Consider the following 26,262-nt stretch of genomic DNA (forward strand, 5'->3'; position numbering starts at 1 on the left):
AAATAGTAATGCTTAAACATCGCAATGAAAGCGATGTTTAAGCATTAAGTTAATGGAAAAAATTAGATACTCAGGCACAATTTAGAAAGTTTCCATTTTAATGTGATCTGTATTTGACAAAAATTAATGAAATCTTGAGTATTTTGATTTGATTTTTGCAAAAAATATTTATCTTTTTCTTTTCTTTTTCTTAAAAGAAAATCTGGACAATAAAAGGAAATAAAAAGTGTTTAATTTGAAATAAAAATCAAATTACTATATTATTGGATTTTATTCCTTTTCAATAAATACAAAAAAAAAGAAAGAAAACAGCATAAAATCGATTTATAAAATTTTTGGGGATAAATGAATCAGAATTCAATTTTTTTTTCACTAAAAATTAACATTATCATCATAATTTTATAAACAAAATATTTCTAAACTAAGAAAAATATCTGCAAGAATTATGCTTTTCCATTTTTCAAACCCTTTAGTGGCCAGATATGCATTATTAAAGAAAACCATTTAATTAAACAGATGTTGTTCAAATTATAAAATTAATAATAATTTACTTATTAAATCTCATAGTTATATTGTTACTATAACTTGTGTACTGCTATTGAAAAATTTAATTGTACTATACAAACATATTTTCCCTGAACAGAACTTTTAAGAAAAATAGGTTGTGATGAAAATTGCTTTGTCTCACTAATGATTTTGAAAAACATTTCAGAATTATATCATTAAATAATGGTTTATTTTTATTTTTTAAATCCTAAATCTGGATGAATTTTATTACGGAAAATTTTAATGCTATGGTCAGCAGTGAAGAACAATTTATTGAATATCTAAAGACAAAATGGTTGCATTGGCCAAAAACATAAGGTTTCAAATCAATTTTTTCCCCAAATCATTCAAAATAATACACATCCAGTCATTGAAAATAACATTTCAAAACACTGCCAATTAAAGAATTAATTTAGGGTTCAGTAGGAAATAATATAATTGGTGCAAAAAATAATTAAAATTTTAAATGTTATTTTCTAAACAATATATATGTATGTTACTGCAAAAGGTTTTTACTTGAAAATTTATAAATATATATTATTGTGGAGGTCCAAAATCAAGTGAATGTCAACATTCTCTGGTAAATACTAACATTCCGTTGATTCAGTGAATGTCAACATTAACTGGTGAATGTCACCCTTTATGTCCCTTAAGTGAACGTCTCCGACATTTGTTACTTATCATTATTTTGCACTTACACATCAATGAATGTTAATTTTAAGCATTGTGAATGTTTCATAAATTTTGTAAAGATTGTTTCTCATTAAGTGCAGAAAATGTTGAGTTATAGCAGCATGAGGAGTGTTTAATAAAATATCCTTTTCAAATTTCACTATTATCACTTAAAACAAGCACTGTTGGAAGAGTAATAAGTGAAAAGTACTGACAGCTTTCCCCATCAATAAACAAGCTGAATGTCGAAATTCGTAGCTGTATCATTTTAGGAGCAAATAATATTTAATAAACATTGACGACATTCACTTAAGCAACCATGTGAAGATCAATACTCAATGGAAAGGATTGACATTTACCAGTGAAAGTAGGCATTAACTTGTGAATATAGACATTTACCTGTTATTGTAACCCATGCTAATATGTTACAGTAACATATTTAAGCATGGGAGTCTCCCAGACAGGGAAGTCTCATTATCCCCCCCCCCCAACACTCTGTACCATACAGGGATTGGAATCTTGACATGCCCATGAAAGGATTTTCCGTAACTTGTGCTGTTCTTCCATTTGACAAGGATTTATAAGCCATACTTTGAATTGAGTACACAACCCTGCATATTATATACATAAAGATTCAAGTAAAACTTACATATTCAGAAAAATAACTGTAGAAGATTTCAAAGTAGTTTATAAAACACTCAATTTTTAAATTCAACTTAAAAGACTTTAGACTCAGTGTTGCAATTATTTTTATTGCCAGATAACAACGCTAAATCATTAACAAAAAATATCCATCACTCATTCATAATTTAATTCGAAAATAAACTTTTTTTAAACAAAAATTATTAAAGCCATAAGTTGGCTATATAAAGCATCAAAACAACGAATATCACAAACTATACTCAATAAAATCGATTACTCAAACAATTTCGTAATGCAGTAAAAAAAATATATTTAAAAATTGAAAATAATTTCTCTAATGTAGATCACAAATAAAATATGAAGAAAAAAATATCTAAAGTATTCAAAATATATTCACTGTTTCTTTGGAAAAGAAAATCAATAAAACTCTACAAGCAACAAAAAAAAATTAGATCCCTTTAAAACTTCATCAACAAAAACCATCATAGAAGTACAGAAATTTTGAGTTCATACCTAGTTCATAAGTAACAAATATTAATTCAAAAATTCACATTAAATGGAAAACAATATCCAAGGTATGGATGAAATGTTTCTGTAACTGAGTTATTTTTTAAAGTACCCTGTCATATAATTAAAACACTACACTTTTAAAATTATAAAATAAATCACGTATACATCACATATTTATATGTTGATATAATTATTGACCGTAATATGCTTACTAAAATTCACGATCACAGTTTAATTGCTAAACAAATAACTTTTCCCCAAACATGAAAAATTAGGGCTTTGCAGAAAATATAAACATAAGTGAAAAATATACAAGAAATAAGCACAGGTGTAAAAAAAAAAAAAAAAACAAAAAAAAAAAAAAAAAAAAAAAAAAAAAAAAAACAGAAATTTATTAACTGCTTTGAGTTAGACAGTTTTTCTTAATTCTAAACTTATATTTATACAGAATTAAGTTTTTTAACAACTTAGAAAATGTTTCAAAAAAACTTCCAAAAATTTTTTTGCCACTGTTGAAAAATAATTCCAAAGATGTCTGAACTTAACTTGTTTACAATAAATTAAACTGAAGCAAACATATATTAACTCATAAAAGTAGTTCTCTATAGATTTAACTTTATTGCATAATGCATGTGAACTTTATTTGTGAGTTTTATTGCTTCACAATAAAATGAAATATTTAAAAAAAAAACTCTAATAATTCTAAACTATATATGTGAGTATTTCCTTATTAGATTACTATTAATAACATAGTGTGTTAACTTGAAGTCACTATAGGGGCATAAATCAAGTTCCATATAAAAAAAAAAGGCAACTAGTACTGCATATCTTCAATCAAATATTAGTACTTTATTACTTACAAGTAACATGTTTATGCATAGTTATTTTCATGCGATTCACAAAACGAATTTATTTCTATGCATCACAGTGCACCATTAATTAAAATTATGTTAGACCTACCTAATTTACTTTTTAAACTTCAAAACCAATAAAACTAAAGGATTAATTACTGAAATAAAAGATAAACAATTTGAAAATTATTCCAAACAAACTAGAAAAGATAAATACTATTTTTAAATAAAAATTATTTATAAATTTTACAAAACAAATATAAATTTAGCAAAAAAACGATCTGTTTTAACATATTATAAAATAAATATATTTCATAATGAAAATAATCTCACAGATTAAGCTGCACAAACGGCTTGAGTTATTTCTCAATATATATATTAAGTAATTTTTTTTTCCTTTTAAAAAACTGAAATTATATACACTACAATGAAAATTTTAACTATAAAATTTATATGATCTATGTATATACAGTGATGACATATGAACATAATGAGTAAAATATGTATAAAATGGAATATAACAATTGAACATCGCATAATATCTTTACACATAAAAGTGGAGTTGAATTTTTACTAAAACTTTTTAAATTATTGCGACATAAATTTACTAATCAAAATTATTTATTAAACCAATTCAAATGTTTTGAACAATTACCAATACTTAAATAGACAATTAGTACAGCAAAACAATTACAACTGAATTCTGTTATAGCACATCATAGACTTCATCACTTTTAAACACAAATTGTCAATAAAGTTATACTACGTAGTAAATGTATATGATTTGGACTATTCCAAACTCAAGAATGTTATGCTTTGCATCTTCACAACATTAAATAACCAGTTTGTGATGTAAGAAAGGCATGAACGGAACATGGACAGCCAGTTGTTTTGATTGGATCTTTGTCAATTTATTAAATTTTGATACAGATCTATGAGAAATTCAGATCATATTAAAATATTGTAGCTCAAAAAAATGAATTTTCATTAGCCGTAACTTAAAATTCAAATCTCTTCCGTTTCGTATCAGAAACAGAGAAAAATAACCATTTTTTGATCTAAAACATGCTATAACAGTATTCAACCGTACCTAAAAACCTATCTGAGAAAGAAAATTTTTTAAATAAAGCACAATCAGTTTTTAATATTTCCAAGAATATACTATATCGAATACTTTGACTCACACTGGTATAAATATACATAAATTATACTCTTAGGTGAAAATTACAATTTGAAAAGCCTAATGAGTCTAAACAGCAATTAACCATGCGGAAACAATTTCCTCCATGCTTTTACAAAACATAGATTATTTTCTCCCTCTTCCACTACAAAACAACAACACAGCCCACCACACATCTGTGCAGAGCTACTTCACTTATTTGTGTACAAAGGGGTTTTTTTTAATTTTATTTTAGCAACAACACACATTGCATAGAGGGTTTTTTTAAAGATGGAAGATAAACTGGAGGAGAAACTTCATCTTTTCCAGAATTGCGTTGACAAAAATAAAGAGTTGGGAGAGAGAAGTGTTCCAATACAAAGCAAGCATACAAACCATACAGCTACATACACTCTTACATTACAACTATACAAAATAATTTATCGAGCTTGAATTCGAATGCCACAACACAAAAGAAGTGAATGCCAGATGAAGGCCAGCTAACAATTAAATGTGGCTACATCTGTTATCACACAGACAGGAAGGGGGGGAAAGAAAAGGTTTATCAGACCAGCTGAAGTTTTACAGATGTACGCTAACCCCAGGAGGGATGTTAGTGATTTAACACTTGGCAATGTTTTAAACAGTTTGAGAAGGGTTAAGTTCATCTTTCTCTTGACTATCTACATCGGAAAAGTCAGTTCGCTTTTCATCGAGGAAGCAGCAATCGAAGAAGGAAAATTTTGTTTGTTTTTGTTTCTTTTCTTTTTTTTAATAAGTTAGTAACCCGTGCATTTTGAAACCTCACTTCTACCAACAACCAGAGTGAGGAAAACTGAAAATCGAAGTTGGCCATGCAATTTCTTCAATTCTTATCATTGATTTGAATTTTTTTGTTGTTTCCATGCTATTTTGTGATAAATACTTTATTTTAAAAAACAATCTTGTGAGCACTGGATCCGTATGGCAACCAGAATGTGGAAAACCTATCAACAACAAAAAATAAGTTATCCACAACTAAATAGTCAATAAAATTTTCTGAAATAAAAAATTATTAAATAAATCTTAAAATTACTACAAGTGGCTAAACAAATATTTCAAAAGTACTTTTAGGGGGAATTTTTCTTCTCGGTGAAAATAAATACATAGCAATTATTTTTGCAATATTATGCTTATGTAAGAATTAATGTTAAAAACTATCATTACTTTTTCTTTAAATTTCATTAATTTTATACTTTACAGAAGATTTTTCCCAAATAGAAGTCAGGGTGCGAAGCCAGATTTTTCATCGAAAAATAAGCACCTTATAAGTACTTTTGAAGAACTCAAAAAATATTTTTAATATCACTTTCCAAAAAAAAAAAATCATAACTAGGATCTGTGCTGTAACAAAAATTATTTTTTTCCATCTTTTTAAAGTTCTTAATTTATAAACATAAAGTCAATAAAATTCAAAAACATTTTAAAAAAACTTTACATAATCATGATAAAATACCTAGTTTGTGATGAATAATGCACAGAAAATTATCAAAATCATGAATTTTTTGTAATTTAGAACAACTATCGATACGGCAAAGAAAAAATCTCTTCTTAAAAGTTAAAAAAAGAAGCACTTTTTACAATCACCAAATAAAAAAAACCACCTTTAAGGGCTTTTAAAAAACGTAAATCAAAAATAAGCACTTTCAGGGATGAGAGTAGTTGGAAAGTAAAAAAGAGGAAATTCAAGAATTAATGAATATATATATATATATATATATATATATATATATATATATATACACACACAAAAATTTGACAAAAAAGTGCAATTTTTAAACTTCTAAATCATGTGATTATAAATCCCGATGATTAATTTTAAAATTGCATGAATATATAAATATGAATCACATACATGATTTGAAATTAAGATAATAAGAATCCTTGCGTGAATACGAATCGCTAAATAGGGTTTTAAAATCGCGTAATTACAAATCGCGATATTGGATTTTTAAATCTCGTAAATAAGAATTGCAATGTATGACATTTAAATCGCCTGATTAAAAATCGCAACGTTCAACTTTTAAATCGGGTAAATACGAAAATCAATGTTTGAGGGAGGAATGAGGACTTCAATACTTTCGCTTCGCTTCCTCATAAAATATTTTAACTTGTGCAAAAAAAAAAATCAGCGGAAATTAGCGGGAAAAATGGAAAAATCTGGATAAAAGCGGAAATCCGCGAAGAATCACATTCCTGCACTTTTTCAAAACGCTATGCACCCTGGAAGTATATAAGCAACCAGACATAGTAAGCATCAAATAAAAAAATAAGGGGTACTTATTTAGATGAGAAGATAACAGCCCCACAAAGATTTTAACCATTAACAAGTGAGGTAGCAATAGAAAAGGGAAAAATTTAGTTGTCTTGAAGACATTGAAAACATTAATAGTGATTTATTGGAAACTACAATTGAGAGACTCCAATGGGAAAAAAAATTGGGACAGCTCTAGCCTGCTATGGGCAGTAGTGCCAAGAAAAAGAAATAAGCATTGATTCGGTTTTTACAATTGACTAGAAACAGTTGCATAGCAACATCTTCGATGTCACTAATTTTGTGTTTGACCAACTCATCATTAATCAGATGTTAATTGATTTCAGGTAACATAACCTTAAACCTTTGAAAATTTCAAGTTGAAGGCTATTTTTGAATCAAAAATTGATCTCGCAATTAAAATGTGATGATGACATGCAAGGTAAAATAATTTTTTCAATTGATTGCTCTAACAAATTCTACAAATTCTTCACTGACAGTCAGCATTGAAGAAGTAGTGCTTGCATAGCTTCTATTTTATCTCCTATCCCAAATTTGGTAATTCAGAAACATCAGCTTTGTACCAGCTGGCAGAAGAAAACATCAAGGCTGGTCTAAAAATCTCTGAATTACCACGCATGCATGAATCTTCAGTAAGTTGTGGATTAATTATGCTTTGAATGTCCTTTCCCTCCTAGTAAAGATTTCAATGATTGATGCAATTTTAAATTTACTTTGTAGGTCTTTTTGTTATTAGATAAACAAACAAGAATAAATAAACATAATTTTTCGCATCCCTTTGTTTCCGATCTTGCTTCTCACTTGTTTTAAAATAAACTATGTAAAACTTTTCCCTTGTTATACATACTATCAAATAAATATTATCTTTCTGTCTTAAAATTACATTTGAAACTGGAAGTAAACTAAACCTTTATTTTAAAAAACGCTATTTTTCAAAAAATATGCATGTTTTATTTCCTATTTTATTTTAAAAAAGACATTTTATTGTTTGAAGAAAAAATTTTGTTAATCTTGAAAAAGTTAACACGTTTAGTAATTTTAGTAAAGTAATTTATATATAAGATGCCCGGTGGCAGAGCGGTAGTGCTTCGCGCTGTTGTGCCACAGGTCCCTGGTTCGATCCTGGGGGCGGGTAAGGTTGACTCAGCCTTTCATCCCTTCAGTGGGTCGATAAATGAGTACCAAGAATGCTTGGGAACTAAACAGTGGGGGTTCCGCGCTAGGCTGACCACCTGACCGGAACATCTCCTCCTGCACACCAGAGTCCAAGGTAAAGAAAACTGAGATGGGCACAGTAGGCCTTGGCCCTCTATGGGCTGTCGTGCCACTGAGTTTAGTTTAATTTATATATAAGCTGTATTGTATGAGCATTATTGTGGTTGTGCTCAATATAGTGGAATACAATTATAACATAACTAAATTCAGAGATTTTATAGCAATATGCTATTAGAATTCGTCCTAAGGGTATTTGCCTACAGAAGTTTAAACTATTAACTTCTTTTACTCATCAAAACTAGACGAATGTAATGTAAAAAGATGATTAAAAGAGATACAGTGTCATTTTATTCTTTCTATTTAAATTCTATTTTGATGCTTTTAGCTGATCAATTCATGGTTAATTCAAGATTTTACTTTTGGTTTGACATTATTCTTCGAAATATTACACGGAAGGAAGATATTAGCTAATAAGGCAAGACAAGATGACACCAAATTTAAGGTAACTCTTTCTCAAAAATTAAATAAATTACGACAAAACAAAAATTATTATTACAACACTTTGTCTTCCATATGGAAACAACCGACTAAATTATTTCTTGAAATAAAAAGTTGATCGTTAATGAACCACAGTAACCCTCAAACATACTAAATCCATGTGTTAGGGTTTCTAAAAGATCCATACACAAAAAATATAATACACTGGGAAGGAGATAACACCGGGGTTCTATCTTCAGACCAGAGAAACTAAGTCTTTCATACCTTTAGTGGGTCGATAATATGACAATCAAGCATACTTAAACACTGGGGGTTCTGTGTTGGGCTAATCACTCAACTCGGATATCTACGTCTGCACTATAGAGCTCAAGAAAAAAAATTAAAAATGGATAGAAAGGGTAGACCTTGGACCTTCATAGGCTGTTGTGCGACTGAGCTTAGTTCAGTAATAGATTGGAAAAACCTGATTTTAATCACTTCATTTTGCCAATCTGGTACATTTCACAAATATAGTAACAAAATCCTTAGTAAAACCATTATCTTAATTGATCCATTTCAACATAGTTAACAATATGTACAAATTTCTTTCAACACTGTTAAAGAAATTGATTTAACTCTGGAAGGATTATTTTTAAAAAAAAATTTTAACTTTTGGTCAACTCATTTTACACACGGTTAAATTATAAAACATGAAATTAAAAAATATTATCTATAAAATGAGTCCAAATATTTCTACAGCCAACCATTCAGAATTTACAGAAAAGAATGAGCGATTTTTCAGAAGAAAAAAAAATAATTTTTTTTATCAAACTTTGGCACTTAGGCAAGGGTCTAAATATTACTTTATTAAGCTGAAAATTTTATAAAATTAAGTTATATATAAAATGAAGCCATTTTAAAGGGTGTAATCAAAAATTCAAAGAAAAAAAAATTTTGTCACGTTAATAAAAATCATCTGTAATTTTTTAAATTATTGGTTTTCAACAGTTTGCTTTTATCTTTTTATGTTGCGAAAACACTAGGGTAAGAAATTGAACTACATTACATTTTCAAATATTACGAAAACTATTTTAAAAAGAATTCAAAAAATGTAAATTAAAAGGGAGCCATTATGCATAAGACCAACTGAAGTGGAAAATGATTATTTAATAGCTAATACATTTTTTTAAACCAGGTTAAATACTTCTCTAATAATCAATACAATAAAAAGACGCAAAAACTATAAAAAAACATTAATAAATACACACAACAGCACTTAGAAAAATTTTTACAGTATGACAAAAATATTTTATATACAGTTTTTTAAAATGTAACAAAACCTTAAGACAGTATATTTAAAAAAAAAATTCAAAACCAATAACAAAAAATAAATACTTACTCCACAAGTAATCAGTTGCCATTAGTATTGCGAGATACTATATTATTCCTATTATTAGTTTCTGTACCATATATTTTACCAGCTTTCTTAGCCATACTAGCCAAAAGTTCTAAAGAGTTCTTGTACGTTGATTTAAGGGATGTGAGCCATTCTTTAAGACCAATTTCATCCTGTATTAGAACAGACACGTATTAGTGTATTTCAATTGAAGAAAGTCTAATAACTTTTCTGAAAGCTAAATAATTGCTAAAAAACAGGGCTTTTTTTCTTGTAACCAATATGCTTCAAGAAATACATTTACAAATAGTTGAAGCATAGTGAACAATATTACTTGATTAAAAACTTAATTTGCTTCAAAAATATACAAATTGGAGATAACAGTCAATAACGCTTAAAAACAGGAGCCCATTTCAAGGCTCGCCAGATGTTTGAACGCTTAAAACAAGTTGACTGTTATTTCCAATTTGTATATTTACGAAGCGAATGAAGTTTTTAATCAAGCAATATATTATCACATTGGCTTTTTGGTATTATTTATTTAATAGAGAACAATAGTTCTAAACAAAAATATACAATACTTCTCAATACACTGGAAAATATTAAGTAATGGCATAAAAGTAATAGAAAGTTTATACAGCAGAAAAAATGTAAATGTGAGTAATTCTTTAGAAACTTTTATTTTTGCATAGATTTTTCATATACTTTGGAAATTCAACTAAATTAAATCAACAACCTCAGAAAAATAGTACAATTGCAAGATCACTTTCAACAATTTTGCTAATTATTGAAGCAGTTTTACACCATCAATCAATATGAGTCATTAAATAAGCTATTATTTAACATAATTAATAAAAAAGAAGCTATCCTTAAAACACAATATTTTTACAAAAAAAAAAATTCTATTGCTTTTGATTTCTACGATTACTAGAAATAAAATTTTATTGATTCTTTAGTTTTTTACTTAATTATACTTCATAATTTGCTATAGAAGAAATAAAATGTCACTATATTTTTAAAATAAGATAAAATATACTACATTATGTCATGAATTTACTACTCTGAAGACTTTAGAAATTATTGCAAATGAAAATCAATTGCCACTACAAAATGACAAAAAATTATGTATAAAAATAATACTGTAAATGCTTACAAAGCAAAAAATCTCATATTAGTACACTTCATAAATACATCATTTTATTCATTTAATAAATAGCAAACAATAATTGTAATGTTACAAGATTTTTAAAAGAATAAAAAATCAGAAAATGATTAAAAATGAATTTATTTAATTTGCTTACTAATTATATGATATGAAAAAAAAAGTGCAAACTTAAATACATACATTTTATTTACAATATTTTTAGTAAATATAATAATTATTTACACTAAAACAATTTCAAGTAAGAGTAATTGATATTGTAAGTGAAAGATACCTACCCTTAAAAAAAAACTTAAAATTAAAAACATTTTTGGGTTTATTTATTTATTTTTTCAAAATATAAATAATTATTAGTAAATAAATTTACAAATGTTTAGCATTTTTGCTAATGGTAGCATGCTTTAATTTTTCACACTTTAAAAATAACTTTATAAAATCCGGTTTCCTTTAATGCCCAAACTGTAACAAAATGTTATTTATTGATAAAAGCAGGCAAAAAAAATTTCACATTATCAGTAAATAAAAAACGGCACTTTAATATTACAGAAATTTAATATATAGAACTGTAATATTTTTGCAAGATAATAAGATGAAAAGATAGCAATTTAGTATCGAGCAGAAGTTGGGTGTTGTATTCTCCCTTAATTTATTACATTTTTGTTTATCCAATTATTACTTACTGGATTTGTAAGGACAATTTTTGCATCTCTTTCTTTGTCGCCTTTCATTTTTAATACAATGCATTGTTCACCTTTCACCATGACATAATCTGGAACGACTTCTTCTATCTGATCCATAAAAATCAGCTGAAAATTAAAAATACACTATCAGTGGAAGAAAACCAAATTTAAAATTGTTCATAGACTGGTTATATAGGGTGTCTGAAAAAAAAAAATTTATAGTTGGTGTTAAAAAGCCGCTTCATTTTTGGGTTTACAACCATAAATGCTCAACTCTGTGACCTTGTAACATAAAGATTTGTATAGCATAAAGAAGAAAACTGCAAAAACCCCCATGATTAGATTGATGACAAGGAGATTCTGACCATTGTATCAACCAGCCATTACTGGTATTTGACCCTGGGTCACATCACCAGAAAGAAAAAAAAAATTTCGTTGGGAAAAAAGCACCATAACAAGATATAAAAAAATACATTTTAAAAAAATTAATAAAAAATTTGAATTTTGAGTTACAACAATTTAGCATCATCTTTAGCAATTTACATAAAAACTTATTTCGAGCTAGAAACATTTATAAAGAACATTTAAAAAAAATTACAAGCTAATTCATTAAGAGAGCATACCTCTGGCTTGGCACTACTAGATTCGGTATGTAACTCCAGTCGATTAGGATAAAGTTTACCATAACGTGTTTGCCATGCTGAAGCAAAAGGACCTCCCAATTTCTTTATGTAACCATGAATGATACAATCAGATTCTGAAACAAATAAAAGAACAAATTGTATATGATAAAAAAAAAATAAAAGAAAGAAAAGAAAATATTAAAAACTATTTTAGGGGATCATAAAAATAAAAGGGATATTGTAGTTTTATGAATACATAAAAAGTAGATAGACATTTATCAATAAGTTATAAATCTGATGGTAATTAATAAACTATATCTGATCTCTTCTAAAATATTTTAATCACTTATAAAACATAAATCACAAAACATATTTAGATCCTATATTCTTATACCTTTTGGTTTGGTTAGAAATAGGCAAACTTCATACCTTTTCTTCAATGATGTAGAAAAATATAAATATCGGCTTCATTATTTATTTATTGACGCATCACCCTGCAGTTAATATATTGCCTGTCTCTTTTTTTTTATTTCAAAAATATTCTTTTTAATTGCCTATTTGTTGATATTAAAGAAGGTTCTTTATTATAATACTAAAACCTTTTCATGTTGTTTATTTAGATATACCCCACAAGATTAACTAATTCTTTAATTATATACTTGAAGATACTTTTGCATTGCATTGTTTAATATCAATAAAAATACAAAAAAATTCTCAATTAATTACTGATTTGAAATTATTTATGTAGGTAAAAATCTTTCTTCAAAGTTGTTTCTTTTTTATTTTTATTTTTTTTTTTTTTTTTTGTAATATTGGATAAATTTTTTTATTTAGCCCTTTCAATGTTTCTCATTTTCCACATGGCATTATAAACTTCAACTAAAAAATTTTTTCTTACTTTGCTTGATGAAAAAGCCTTCACAAAAAAGCTTAATACACTCAAAATAAGTAACGTAGTAAAATGATAATCAATGACAACAAATATTTTAAGCAAATATTCTATAAGTTAAAATGATTTTATGACCAGCACATCAAGTGTTACCTTTTTCATCATCAAACTTCATTTTCATTTTGGCTTTCTTTTTTTGTTCCACTTTGTCTGCTTCTAGATTGATAGTTTCAAATACAGTTTCAGCTATTTCCTGTTGCCATCTCTCTGATATAACAACTGGAAAGTTTTTGTAAAGCTCCTGATCAGCATCTGTCAACTACAAACATCCAAAAAAAATTAGATTCTTTTTTATTAGTACATTAAAACAAGACAATTAAAAGACCTTTGGTTTTTAAATAAGTTCAATCTATTTCTCAGAAATTTTACAAGAAAGAAAGCAGAAGTCTACAAATATCACAAGTAAAGAAGCCACTTGAAATTGTGACAGTATGTGCAAAAAGGGAAAGATGAAACAAGAAGTGCCAAATCACTAAAGTTATTGAAAATAATCAGCAGAATTAAATATTTTTTAACTATATATTTATTTTTTCATCTTAGTTTATTCAAAAAAGATAAAAATGCTGTTTTCTTCTGATAATTTTGTTTATTCTCCTTGGTTTTATTTTGTATACAAAAATAATAATACAGTAAAACCCCGGTTATCCGAGCCCCGATTATCCGAGTCTCCGCTTTAACCGAGCTGTCAAATATCTCTACGATTTTTTTTTGTTTTTGCTTCTACATTTTCTATTTCTTTAAACTACCGAAAAAAATTCTGAACTTGATCTCACAAACACTCAGGAATGAGGATGAAAATCGATGTATGAAAATTTCACACACAGATGGATTAAAAGCTATCGAAAGTGCTATTGAATACATAGAACAACAAGAAGCAACACCAGCAATCCTGTTATCTTTAAAAAAATGGCGAAACATTGCTGCAGAAAAACGCCAAAGTAAAGTTATACAAAAAACAATTAAGGACTTTTTTAAGTAAGAACTTAAGAACTCTTTAATTATCGTTAAAATATGAACTGCATGTGGTGTATCTGTATAACCTTTGTATTTGTTAGCATATACATTTAAACCTACACGACTTATCTTAATTTACATTTTTCGCTTTAACCGAGTTTTTCGGTTATTCGAGTTAGTCTTGGTCCACATTAACTCGGATAATCCGGGTTCTACTGTATTTCATAATATTTATGGCCAGTTAACCTTAGTCTCATTTAATACTCATAAATACTATTATGTCACTAAAACACATAGTTAAAAGTTTAACAGTAAATTGATAAACATGCATTGGAGATGCACTATTCATTAACATTCATCTGTGGGACAACTTACTCATTGCAATACCATTAACATAAGTGCACTCTGACACGAGACAGGTGCAAAATTAATTTTTGTGTAATCTACAAAATTACTTGAAAAGTTTCTTTTTATTTCATTCACTTTAAAAGCAGCGAGTGTTTACATATTTTGCAAGATTAATGAAACATGTTTAAGAACCTATGGTTACAAAAGAAATTAAAATATGATTCATAGCAGTGCTTTGCCCCAAAACAGCAAGTACATGTTCAAGTAATAGAGTGTGACAAGCTATATGGGATAGGAGGTATGGTGAAATGTGATAAGGGACTAAAAAACATTGAAAAACAGGTGCAGTATCATTAACGAAAAGGACAAAGATTTTTTTAACTGTCTGAGCATTATCTCAATTTTAAGCTGATGGCTACACTACATCAAAAAACCAGTTTCTGTGAAAAGCAAGGAAATATACAAACAAATATTATTTACTTATTTTTTTTAAAATTTTAATTGGAAAAGCAGAGACATGATTAAGAGGGAGAAATTAGAAATTAATCATTTAATTTACCTAAAATTGGAAAAAAATAGTGGACGTGGCTATCTTTAAAAGCATATGTCTCAACTATAATGAAAGAAAACAATATTTATTTACTTTGATTCCCTTTGTATCTTCTTCATCAAATGAGCCAATATCAAATGCATCAGCTGCATTCACTTCTCCTCGCGGGGGAATGAGAGGCGGGGGATATTTTTGCAGGTACACTAGTTGCCAATCAATGCCCGTGAAGAAAGGATGGTCTTTTACTTCATCCGCTCTGCAATAAAAATTAAGCAATTGTTTTTAATTAAGCAACAACTAGAGTTTTTTAAGAAAAATAAAACTGAAGTTTTGAAAATTACACCTGAATAAAATATAAGTTCCAAAATAATATTTTGCATTTAAAATCTAAAAATTATTTAGGGAAAAAATTTATTTTGATACTTTATAGAATAATTTTCAACACAATAATTGGAATAAATTAAATTTTTGAAAAGTTTTTTTTCCATGAAAAAAAAGCATGTTAAAGAAAATTTGCATAGCAATAAATGATACTTTTAACAATAAACCTCCAAAACCAATAAATAATTAGAAATTGTAATATAATATGGAGACAAAAGTAAAAAAATTGGCTTTAAATACAATAATTATTTAAAATAAAGCAACAATATGCACACATAAAAAAATATGGTATATAGTACATTATTCCTTTTTTTTTCTTTTTGCTATCATTGTAAAAAATTTAACTTAATTTTAAACATAAAGTATTTATGCATAATGACCTTACATATGAAACTTTTGCTGCATGTATCATAGATTAAGCTGAATTGTATAAAATATAAATCTTTGTCTGACTGTGCTGAGGTCACCGACAAATTTAGATTCATGTAGATAGTGCTGCAGATTCACCTCATAAATTTTGCTACCGGAATATTTAATTAGTAAAATAAAAATTTAAAATGAATTATAATTTTAAGAAGATTTACTAAAAGTAAAGGTTCAATAGCATACCCTTGTGCTTTGCAGCCAAGCCTTTTATCCACATCCCTTTGAAGCAGACCTTCCAAAAGATTCTTTAGTTCAATACTAAAATTATCAGGCAATTCCACATTCTGAAATAAACACAATTAATAAGAACAAAGAAATGTTTTCTAACACACTCAAGAGCCATACAAAAAAAAGAATAATCAGTAAAATTCAATAAGTGATAAGAACAATGCATAAAAACATTAAGTCAATTAAAAAAAATTTAACCAAAGTATCTAAATTTTAAAGCAGGTAAAAAGGAAGAAGTCGAGTGAATTCCCTTACTTGGAGTTTTGAAGCATGCTCCATAATAATTTGATGCTGCCATTAAAAAACGGGCGTAAAGTTTCAATGAGATAAAATCTTAAAATAAGATTGGCGAGATTCCATCATATTTTGTTAAAAACAAACAATTTTCTGTATTTTAAATAAAAAGTTTAATTTCAATACAAAATATTTACAAATGTTGAGTAAACTATTTTTCTTGTAACTTTTCCAACAAAATAAAAATTCTCATGAAATACATATTTAGAAATTGATAATCTGTTTGGGGCAAGTGATAATGCAACTATACCTAGTAAGAATGCTCCCTAATTTTCTAAACACTAAAAATCATTAATTTCATTATTTCTTTAAGATTTCTAACGATAATATTATAAAAATTAATAGTAGTTCACAGATTTTGCTTATATAACAATACATATTTACAATAAAACTCATCACACCATCTCAATATTACAGCATTATTTATTCTTTATTAATAGTATACCATAACAAAAATCTTTGGGGGGGAGGGGGGAAAGAATGAATTTCGATCAAGTAAAATGTGTTGTAAATTACCATGGTCAGAGTCATCCTATCTATCTCGTGCTTATCTTTTGTTTTGTGCTGCCTAAATGGGCTGTGACTGTAATAAAGAATAAATACTTTTTAACACAGTTTTCACATTATACATAACAGTATTGACTTTTAAAGATCGCGCAAATAAAAATATATTTCAAGATAAGTATACAATTTTATTTCATATTTTCTTACACAAAAGAATATCTTGTATTTTTTTTTTTTTAAAAAAAAAGTTTTAAAATATTTTTCAGTCAAAATTTTAAATTTTAGAATGAAGTAATCAAAATTAGGGTTTAGATGATTTATATGTAAATGAAAAAAAAAGACTATATTTTCAGACTCTAATAACAATATTAAATGTTAACATTTATAGAAATAAATAAAACATTTTACAAAAATATTCCAACTTATATTTAAATTTTTTTGGAACTGCATCTCTGCACATTTAATTTTCAAATGTTTTAGGAAACTTAAATTCTTAGAAAAAATTCAATAAAATAAAGGAATTATATAAGAGTACATACACAGACAGTGTTCTCACTACAGCGCGAGAATCTCGCATATTTTTTTCTTTTCTCACAATAAAAAATTATTAACGCGAGAAGTTCGCGCACTCTATTAAGCAATTTCAAAATGCACGAATTTTAAAAAAATTTCGTCTTTCGCCATTTTGAATAAAATCCGTTTCACTTTTCTTCCTTGATCTTTCATTATTTTGAACATCGGTCCTTGTTATCTAGCTTCCCTAACCCTATGATAATGTGGTATTTTACTATAATTTTTTTCACAAAATTTTTTTTAGATTTTCCATTTTTTTAAAATAAAGGATAAATTTAAATAAAATTAGTCTGAAACTTTAGTTACCACAATACCTAAAAGTTTTTCGCACTGTGATAACCAGAGTTCATACAACATAGAAAAGAACAAAATCAGAACAATTAAGTGATAAACTATACTCTTTATTACAACATAAAATACCATGAATGCAGAAATTAGTTAATTTAATATCCTAGCTAAACATTAAAAATATTATACATGAACAGCTTTATAGACAAAAAATTATAAATTACATTTAATTTGATTTAGCAACATAAATCTTTTTAGAAAACAAATTTTCTCATTAATGCTATCTTATTTAGTGACTTGAATATAAAAAAGAAATAGATTTTAAAAATATAGCTGACCCTAATACATTTTAAAGCCAACATTTAACATTTTTAGAATATCATTTATATCTTCTTCTTTTACTAAATTTTACATATATTACAAAACATATATATAAATATAACATAAGAAAAAATTTAATCTAAAAATATATATACGTTACCCTTTAAGTAGCTTGTATAACATACAACCTAAGGAGAACCAGTCGGCACTAGAGTCATAAGCAGTTCCTTTTGATAATACTTCAGGCGCCATATATCCATGAGTTCCCCTGTCATACAAACTTTAATTAGTGACACGCAGTTTTTAAAGCATGTGAATATGCATTATGGCTAATAAATTTTAAACTATTTTAAGAACTAAGATTTTATATTAGCTTTATAACATCAAAATATAAGCAGAGTGTAAACGGTAATTTCCATTTTATTATTTTGTCAAATAAGTTTGAATTCATTAGTTTTATGTGAAGTGTAAAAGTTTCAAATATACAATTAAACCTCTCGGATGCGACCATTCTTTATTCAACAGTACAAATGGTCACTAATGGAGATTGGTTGCTCTTGGGGGTTATCTCCATTGACTTCAAAATGTCATGAAAGGTACACGATTTTTCACTTTTAATTGTAATCAGTGTAATTTTCTTGATGTGGAAATACCACTAGTGTTGGTTGGCATCATGAAAACCAGATCAATTAATAAAATTTAATGTCGATAAAAATTATCCCTACTGACATAATTAAGGGTAAAATTCGCCTTTCAATGAGACGAACCGGGTTCGAATCCCAGTTGATATGAATTCCGCATCTGGCTTGCACCGACCACAGTGATGACGTGAAATATCCTCAGTGGGCTCGTCAGGCTAACTGTGGGTGGTTCTCGTGATCTTCCACTCCATGTAACGCAAATGCGGGTTAGTTCGATTAAAAAGTCCTCCACGAAGGCAAATTTCTCCCAATACTTGATACAGGAGTTCCCTTGTCTTCTGGATTGGGCTCAAAATTACAAGGCTGCAGAGTTGAACATTAGTAGTCAAAAACCCAAAAATTGTGTCGGCTGTTCAACGATGGTTAAAAAATTATAAAATTATGAATGATAGAACTATTTTGAATAAATTAACAATTATGCTTTTTGTTTAAGTTTGCATTTAATTTTATATCATAAAAATTAGTTGGCTTTAAAAAATGAGAAGATGTTTGTTTGAGATGCTTAGTTTTTTCTAAAACAACTTTTTTTCCAACTTAACTATCAACTCTCTTAAATATAAATCATTGATTGTGTCGTTTTAAGTGCCATTTGACTGTAACATAAGGCTGTTCTTTCAGAGTTCGTCAAAAAGAGCTATCTAAATAAGAGCCTCACAAAAATATTTTGAATACATTTTAATTTCCCTATTTGTTTCGCAAATATTTTTTGTTTTCATATTTTTACGTGTTTCCTTAATCAACCTTTTTTGCATTTGATGCAGAAATTTGCTTGGCTGCTGGAAGAGGTTTCGGTGGTCTCTCCTAAAGGTTTTCTTCAGCACAAAGACTATGGAAAAAAATTCTTTGTCTCCCGAAAGTTTTCAAAAACAGAGGAAGTCGCTACAAAGCGGTGGTCTTTCCTGGCGGTTTCACTGTATTATGACACACAATAATTAAATTAACTAGCATTAATTTCAATAAATTTGATAGCATTGATATCAGAAAAGCCTTTACATTTATAAAAAATAAGCTGGCTGAAAGCTTTTTTAGCAGCTGAGCATAATTTGTAAATATGTTTTCTATATACGTTGAGCTATTTTTCCATACTTCTAATAGATAATTTACAATAGCATTTAATGAAAATTTAGTAATATAGTAATATTAAATTATTTAATTAATATTTCCTAATTATAAATCTTTTAAAATAATAAAATAAACACAAATATATTCATCAATCGTTCAAAGATCAGCAACCAGAGTTTGTACAAAGTGCAGCTATTAATTTAGAAAAACTCTAAAAATAATGTGTGATTTACAAACCCACTTGAAAGGGGTTTTCTATATGATTTCACACCTTAACTTATGATTTATTATCATGATCATGGATATCTCTTGTGAAAATTTTTCAATTTTGAAGATTGTAACAAGAAAACAGTCCATATCCTCATATACTTTTCGGACAAATTCCTTACAAATTTAGGGAACCCAAAATAAAAATAGTAAATGCAAAAATGACAAGATTTAATGGCATTGAAGAAATTTAAAGACTGTTTTGGAAATTAATAGCCACATCTAAATTTTCAATTTTTCAAACAATAGTAATTTTTAAAAAAATTTATATCATTCATTCTGAAAACAATCATGATTTATTATAAGAAATATAAAATATCATATTATAATTTTTAAAAAAATGCAATTATTTCTAATATTTTTAAACAAAAAGAACAACTCATACACTTTCGACACAAATATATAAATACATTTTAGTTGCATCTTTTATAATACTTATTTACATAACAGCATGAAGGAGAAGTTTTTTTAATACTTCCCTTTTAATTATAAAAAAAATCAATAAAACCTATTTTAACTAATTCAAAGTTTAACTTACACACTAGCATGAGGCTTCTTTTTTGAAAAATCACAGGCTAATCCTAAATCGGAAATGCGAACATGTCCATGCTCATCTAGTAGAATGTTAGCAGGCTACACAAAAAACGAAATACCATTTATTTACATGACATTTCTGAGCATATCATGAATGAATGAAAAAAAATAACATTGAATAAAATATGGTTCATTCTATATTATGCAATTTTATTTATTACATTTTACAAGAAAGAGATATCCAATTCTTTGTTTCTTCACAAACTAAACCAGATTTTAATCTGTAGCAAGAATATATGCTTTATACTAATGATGGTAAAAGTTTGATAGGATGCAGCTTCAAGTATACTAAGACGAACGAAGTATACAAGTATACAACAGCACATAAAACTTGAAACATGCCAAAGTGAGTTCACTTTCTTTTTGCAGCATACAGCAATCCTCTAATTAGTTCAGTTTAGTTAGAATCAGTTAAAACATAAAACCGGTGTTTTTCTTTCATAGTTCTATAATTGGAGCTAATATAGGGTTCCTAGCTAGATTTTCCATCAAAAAATAAGCACCTTTTAAGTATATTTTAAGCACTCAAAAAATATTTTTAATCACTTTCAAAGAAAATCATAATTAGGATAAAAGTAATATAAATTATTTTTTTCTATCGTTTGAAGTTCTTAATTTATGAACATAAAATCAGTAAAATTAAAAAACTATTTCGTAAACTTCACATAATCATGACAAAATAACAAGTTTCTGATAAATATTGCAGAGAAAATTGTGAAAATTGTGCATTTTTTTGTAATTTAAAATGACAATCGACACTGTATAAAAAAGTCTTTTTTTAATAGATAGAAAATTAAGCACTTTTTACAAACCCCAAATTCAAAATAAGCACCTCTAAGCACTTTTTAAAAATGCTACACACCCTGTAATATCCATAACTATCTTGATCTGAAGTAGTTCAACTAGAAAGGTTTTTAAAGATTTCCCCCAAATATTTCAACTAGATGTTTGATGTGATTTTTACAGGGTGGCAAACCTTTTGAAGTGTTGTTGTTAATTTACGTCGCACTAGAGCTGCACAATGGGCTATTGGCGACGGTCTGGGAAACATCCCGGAGGATGATCCGAAGACATGCCATCACAATTTTGATCCTCTGCGGAGGGGATCCTCCGCAGAGGATCCCCTCCACTTTTGAAGTGAAAACCACTGTTAGGAAAAAAAAAATTATACCTGCCCCTTTCAATATACTAAAAAATATGTGAAGAAAAGGTTATTTATAGGCAAATTCAAGGATAATGTAAACAGCACATATCTTTCATGTATGATTAAGCAGTGAAAACTTTAAAAAAAATATTTAAAAAATAATAAATAAATAATATAAATTAAACAAAAGCACAAACTGAAATTTTATTAAGCATTTTTAAAGTTTAGTCAGTAAGGTTATGTAGAAAATAAAGATTAAAAAACATTTAATTCTAAATGATTATTAAATAGCTAGTACTGAATTAATATCACTTGTAAAACTGTAGTTCTTTTACAAAATTTTCTATATCAGATTAGTTCTTGAGGATTCTAAACAAAATCAGGTATTTTAGGAGCATTTCAGTCAATATTGAATGATAATTTTATTTTATTATGCTCATAATAGAAAACATTTGTTCACAAACATACGTTCAAGCATGCAACACCAACATATGTTGATATGCTGATGAAAATATGTTGATATTTTGATCAGATGACATATTGTTGATCTACAACAATATCTGGCAGCCAAATCATGTGGATTTGGAAACTTTCATAATCATAAATTTACAAAATTTGATTAATCTAGATCACTTGCAGTTAAAATATATTCCCTATATTTGCTTATATGAATTTGGATTTCAGATGGGTAACAATTATAGATCAAACTGGCTTTTGCATATTTTGATACAGAAAAAAAAATTTGCATCCCCAGAACTGTTTAAAAATCATGAATTGCAATATATTTTCCACATTTTTCTCAATATTAACTGTGCACTCTAGTGACACAAAGAAAAATAAAGAAACCAGAGAGAAATAATCACTATTAACAAAACAAAAAAGTATCAAAACAGGGGAGTTTAAAACCTTGGAATTGTCCCACACTAAAGGACCACATTGCTATAGCGTTAAGTAGAGCTGTTTTTTAACATTTTTGAATTCAGTAGTATATTAGTATAGGGCTTTTACAGATTTTGACATAATTATGACATAAGAGGACAAAATTCTATTTTCGTCTCTGGGTGCCACTGTTAAAGCTTTGTTGTGGCACATATGGCATGGGTAAGTAAGTCATACCAGACAAAAGAAATGACAATTATTTCAATAAATGTTTCGTTTTTTTAAGATGAACATAAAACATTTCGCGATTGAAGGAAAATATTGCAGCACACACACCTTTAAATCTCTATATACAACATATCTTTTGTGCATGTGTTCTAAACCTAAAATTACTTCAGCTGCATAGAACCTCATCTCCTGTTCGGTGAAAACACCGTGCTGAGAGAGATGATAATGCAAATCACCACCTAAAAATAAATAAAGTGACATGAGTATATCATCTGCTAATACAATTGCAGGGTTGCCACAGAAAAGAAAGAACAAAATAGTTGCTCAGGCTGCCAACCCAATTTATACTAAAAAAGCATCGCTAGGCGAACAGAAAAGGCTCCCAATAGTCTCTTTTTCCTGAAAATAGTTTCGTTTTTAGCACTTTCAGGTAAAAAAAAAGTCACCTCAGGCCAAAAATAGTTAGTCGCCTGTCGCAACCCTGAAATTGCAATGGTTGAAAAACATTTCACATCAGTGAAACAATTTATTTCACAATTATGACAACTCCACAATTAATCAAAAAATAATAATAATAATAATAATATTTTTACTTTGCTTTAGTTTTTTTAGATTTTAATATAATGCAAGAATATAGATAAAGAATATAAATAAATACATTCATTATTAACAGGATGCGGATAAATTCTTTGAAAAATGGGGATGAATTCTATAATCTTTCACATCAACGAACAAACATAATGAATCAGATTTCGAAGAATCAACAATTTGAAATAATGCTTCAAACAAAAAAAATTTGTTCATTTCAGAAACCACATAAGCTCATAAACAAATTTTCAAAAGAGTTTTTTCTCTTAGTATATTTAATAAGAATTCAAGATTAGAAGAACTAAGTGGTTCAATTTCATATAACAGACCGAGTTCGAAAGGGGACTGCACAAAGATTTTTAAAAAAATCACAAAGATATTAAAAAAAGCTTGAAATTAAGACTGCAAAATGCATGTCACATAATATATTACAAGACACTTTTACTAACTATTGAAATTGAAGCACTTTTAAAAAAGAAATATTACCAGAAGATACGAAACATATTATGAGAAAGATTTCAGATCGATAATAATAAGGATATAGTTGTAATAATGATTTTATGATGAACATTATTGCCAACAACATTTGATTTCACCAAAAGCCGCATGCAACTATAAGCTGTTAGTGATAGCATATATAACATTCCCATGTGTAAAAAAAGGGAGAGATAAGATTTCATTTAAAAAACCATATTAATAATTATCGGGCGGAAAACAATAAATGTGGCAAAAGAATTATTTTAAAATTAATGAATAAACAAAGTAATAAAACTGATTATATTTAATAAAAAAAATTTAAATAAAAAATTATAATTTAAGCAGAAATAACCAAGTTGTTCCAAGATGTACAAGCTCTTAAATATAAATTATTCAACAATTATCATTTATTGCACTGAATTCGAAGTTAACAATGATGCTAAACAAAAGTTATTTAAAACTTAGTTAATTTCTTATTTATTTTTCTCAAAATATCAATTAGAAAAATCACCAAAATAAATTTTTTATTGACATTTAAATCTTACCATTCATTAGATCCAGTATAAAGCATAATTTATCAGGAGTTTGAAATGCATAAGTCATACACACAATAAATGGACAGTCTTCCTAAAATAAATAAAGACCAAATTTGTCAACAAAATACCAACAATAACTTTTATTTCTTTTCTTTTTGTGAACACCTGTTTCTTGTTGACAGTGACATATAACTAACAAACAAACATTTTATACAAAAATTATTACTACATATACACATAAGAAATATTAACTACAACCCCTAAAGGATGTATGTATTTCAGTACAAACTTTTATTACTGTTTAAAGCTGTTAACATCCAAGATGAATTTTAATAAGTATAATTTAATATGCAAATAATAATTTTATGTAATCAAATGTTTTTGCACATCAATCTAAAAATACAAGTTTATTCTAGCTTCAAAAGACGATAACCTTTTTATTTTTTGTAACTTTAAATTAAACTTCACAAAAATTATTATTCCCAAAGAAATGAACTCGTCCTTGAAAAGTTTTCAATTGAAATTAATTTAATTAAGTACGAGTAAAAATTTTAATTGAATTAAGCATTTGAGCAAAAAAATATAATCTTTCGTTTTTGTCACATCTTTTATGTAATTTCGAAACCAACTCTGAAGTCAAGTATTAAGACAAACTCATCATCGCCACAATTTCTGAAAAGTTATGTAGCGTCTCCAACAACAGCGGAAGCAAGATTATGAAAATTCATCATCCTTTTGCAATGGCAATAGGACAATGACCGGCCATTTAATAGCACTGAGGATAAATTTTGCCGATAGTATGGTTTAATGAAGTTAATTTTTCATTTATAGTAGAACAAAATTATTATGAAAAAAGTAAATAGTCCCATACATAAATGTAGCCATATGCTTTCACATTTTTCAGTTTCTTTGTCATACTTGCAAATATGAATCTCAGAATAATCTTTTTCTTTAATGACACAACAGAGAATTTTCTTTCAGACCACTCTACTGTTAGGCATGGTTTTCCAATTATTCACTATCAGGATACCAAAAAACTTTTCAAGGCAAACAACCCATCTGAGGTTGGGGCAGCCCTAGCTTTTATTTCAGTGGCCTGGCCACCCCATTTAATTGTTTAGATTTATTAGTGTTTGACGATGTCAGGTTCTTGGGAAGGAACAGTAAAGCTCTCGATTTGAGTGTTTGCGCCAAATGCCATTATTTTGTACATTTCAGCCAAAAGTAACTCATAATATCTGCCACTCAAAAACACCAACAGTATTTTCATCTTTTTGTGTCACAGTCTAAGTTTCTGACGAGTAGTTGAGTAAAGGTCTAATAAGGTAATTATAAATTAATAGTTTAGTTTTCTGATTGATCAGGTTTGATTTTAAATACTTCCTTAATCCCTAAAAGCATTTTAGATAAAATCACCTGATAGTAAAAACTATAAATCTTAAATTTATAGTTTTAACACAGCGAGTGTAAAAAACAAAATGTAACACAAACAATGTACAAAAAGTAACTAAGTTGAGCAATCAAAGCATGACGTATGATTTTTTAAGTGAGATAATCCCCCTCCTCCCCAATCGCTTAAAAAGCCTTATTTTTAAAAAAAACAAATTCCTATTAAAAACTTTTTAAACCAGCTTTACAACAATTAAATATGTGAAGACCTACATTGTAAAATAATTTTATACAACTTTAAAAAAAAACAATAAGTCATTACTTCCAAACAGAG

The 26,262-nt window shown here is 27.6% G+C and overlaps 1 protein-coding gene across 2 annotated transcripts in view; it reads right to left on the reverse strand.

The window, feature by feature from the left end:
• Positions 1 to 5,120: 5,120 nt before the first annotated feature.
• Positions 5,121 to 26,262, reverse strand: part of Gprk1 (G protein-coupled receptor kinase 1) — a 144,634-nt gene continuing 123,492 nt past the window's right edge. For both annotated transcript variants that reach the window (XM_016061016.4, XM_087161013.1), the window contains 12 exons: positions 24,549 to 24,630; positions 23,047 to 23,177; positions 20,632 to 20,726; positions 18,224 to 18,331; positions 16,894 to 16,960; positions 16,039 to 16,139; positions 15,142 to 15,304; positions 13,290 to 13,455; positions 12,248 to 12,381; positions 11,625 to 11,750; positions 9,786 to 9,955; positions 5,121 to 5,366 (listed from right to left, as the gene is read on the reverse strand). In XM_016061016.4, coding sequence (XP_015916502.1) covers positions 9,797 to 9,955; positions 11,625 to 11,750; positions 12,248 to 12,381; positions 13,290 to 13,455; positions 15,142 to 15,304; positions 16,039 to 16,139; positions 16,894 to 16,960; positions 18,224 to 18,331; positions 20,632 to 20,726; positions 23,047 to 23,177; positions 24,549 to 24,630 — 1,332 coding nt within the window. In that variant the 3' untranslated portion in view covers positions 5,121 to 5,366; positions 9,786 to 9,796. The remainder of the gene's footprint in view (positions 5,367 to 9,785; positions 9,956 to 11,624; positions 11,751 to 12,247; positions 12,382 to 13,289; positions 13,456 to 15,141; positions 15,305 to 16,038; positions 16,140 to 16,893; positions 16,961 to 18,223; positions 18,332 to 20,631; positions 20,727 to 23,046; positions 23,178 to 24,548; positions 24,631 to 26,262) is intronic.

Source organism: Parasteatoda tepidariorum, chromosome 4 (genome assembly GCF_982258835.1).
Source record: "Parasteatoda tepidariorum strain Cologne lab strain chromosome 4, Ptep-v5.0, whole genome shotgun sequence".
In the NCBI taxonomy this organism is placed as follows: Eukaryota; Metazoa; Arthropoda; class Arachnida; order Araneae; family Theridiidae; genus Parasteatoda; species Parasteatoda tepidariorum.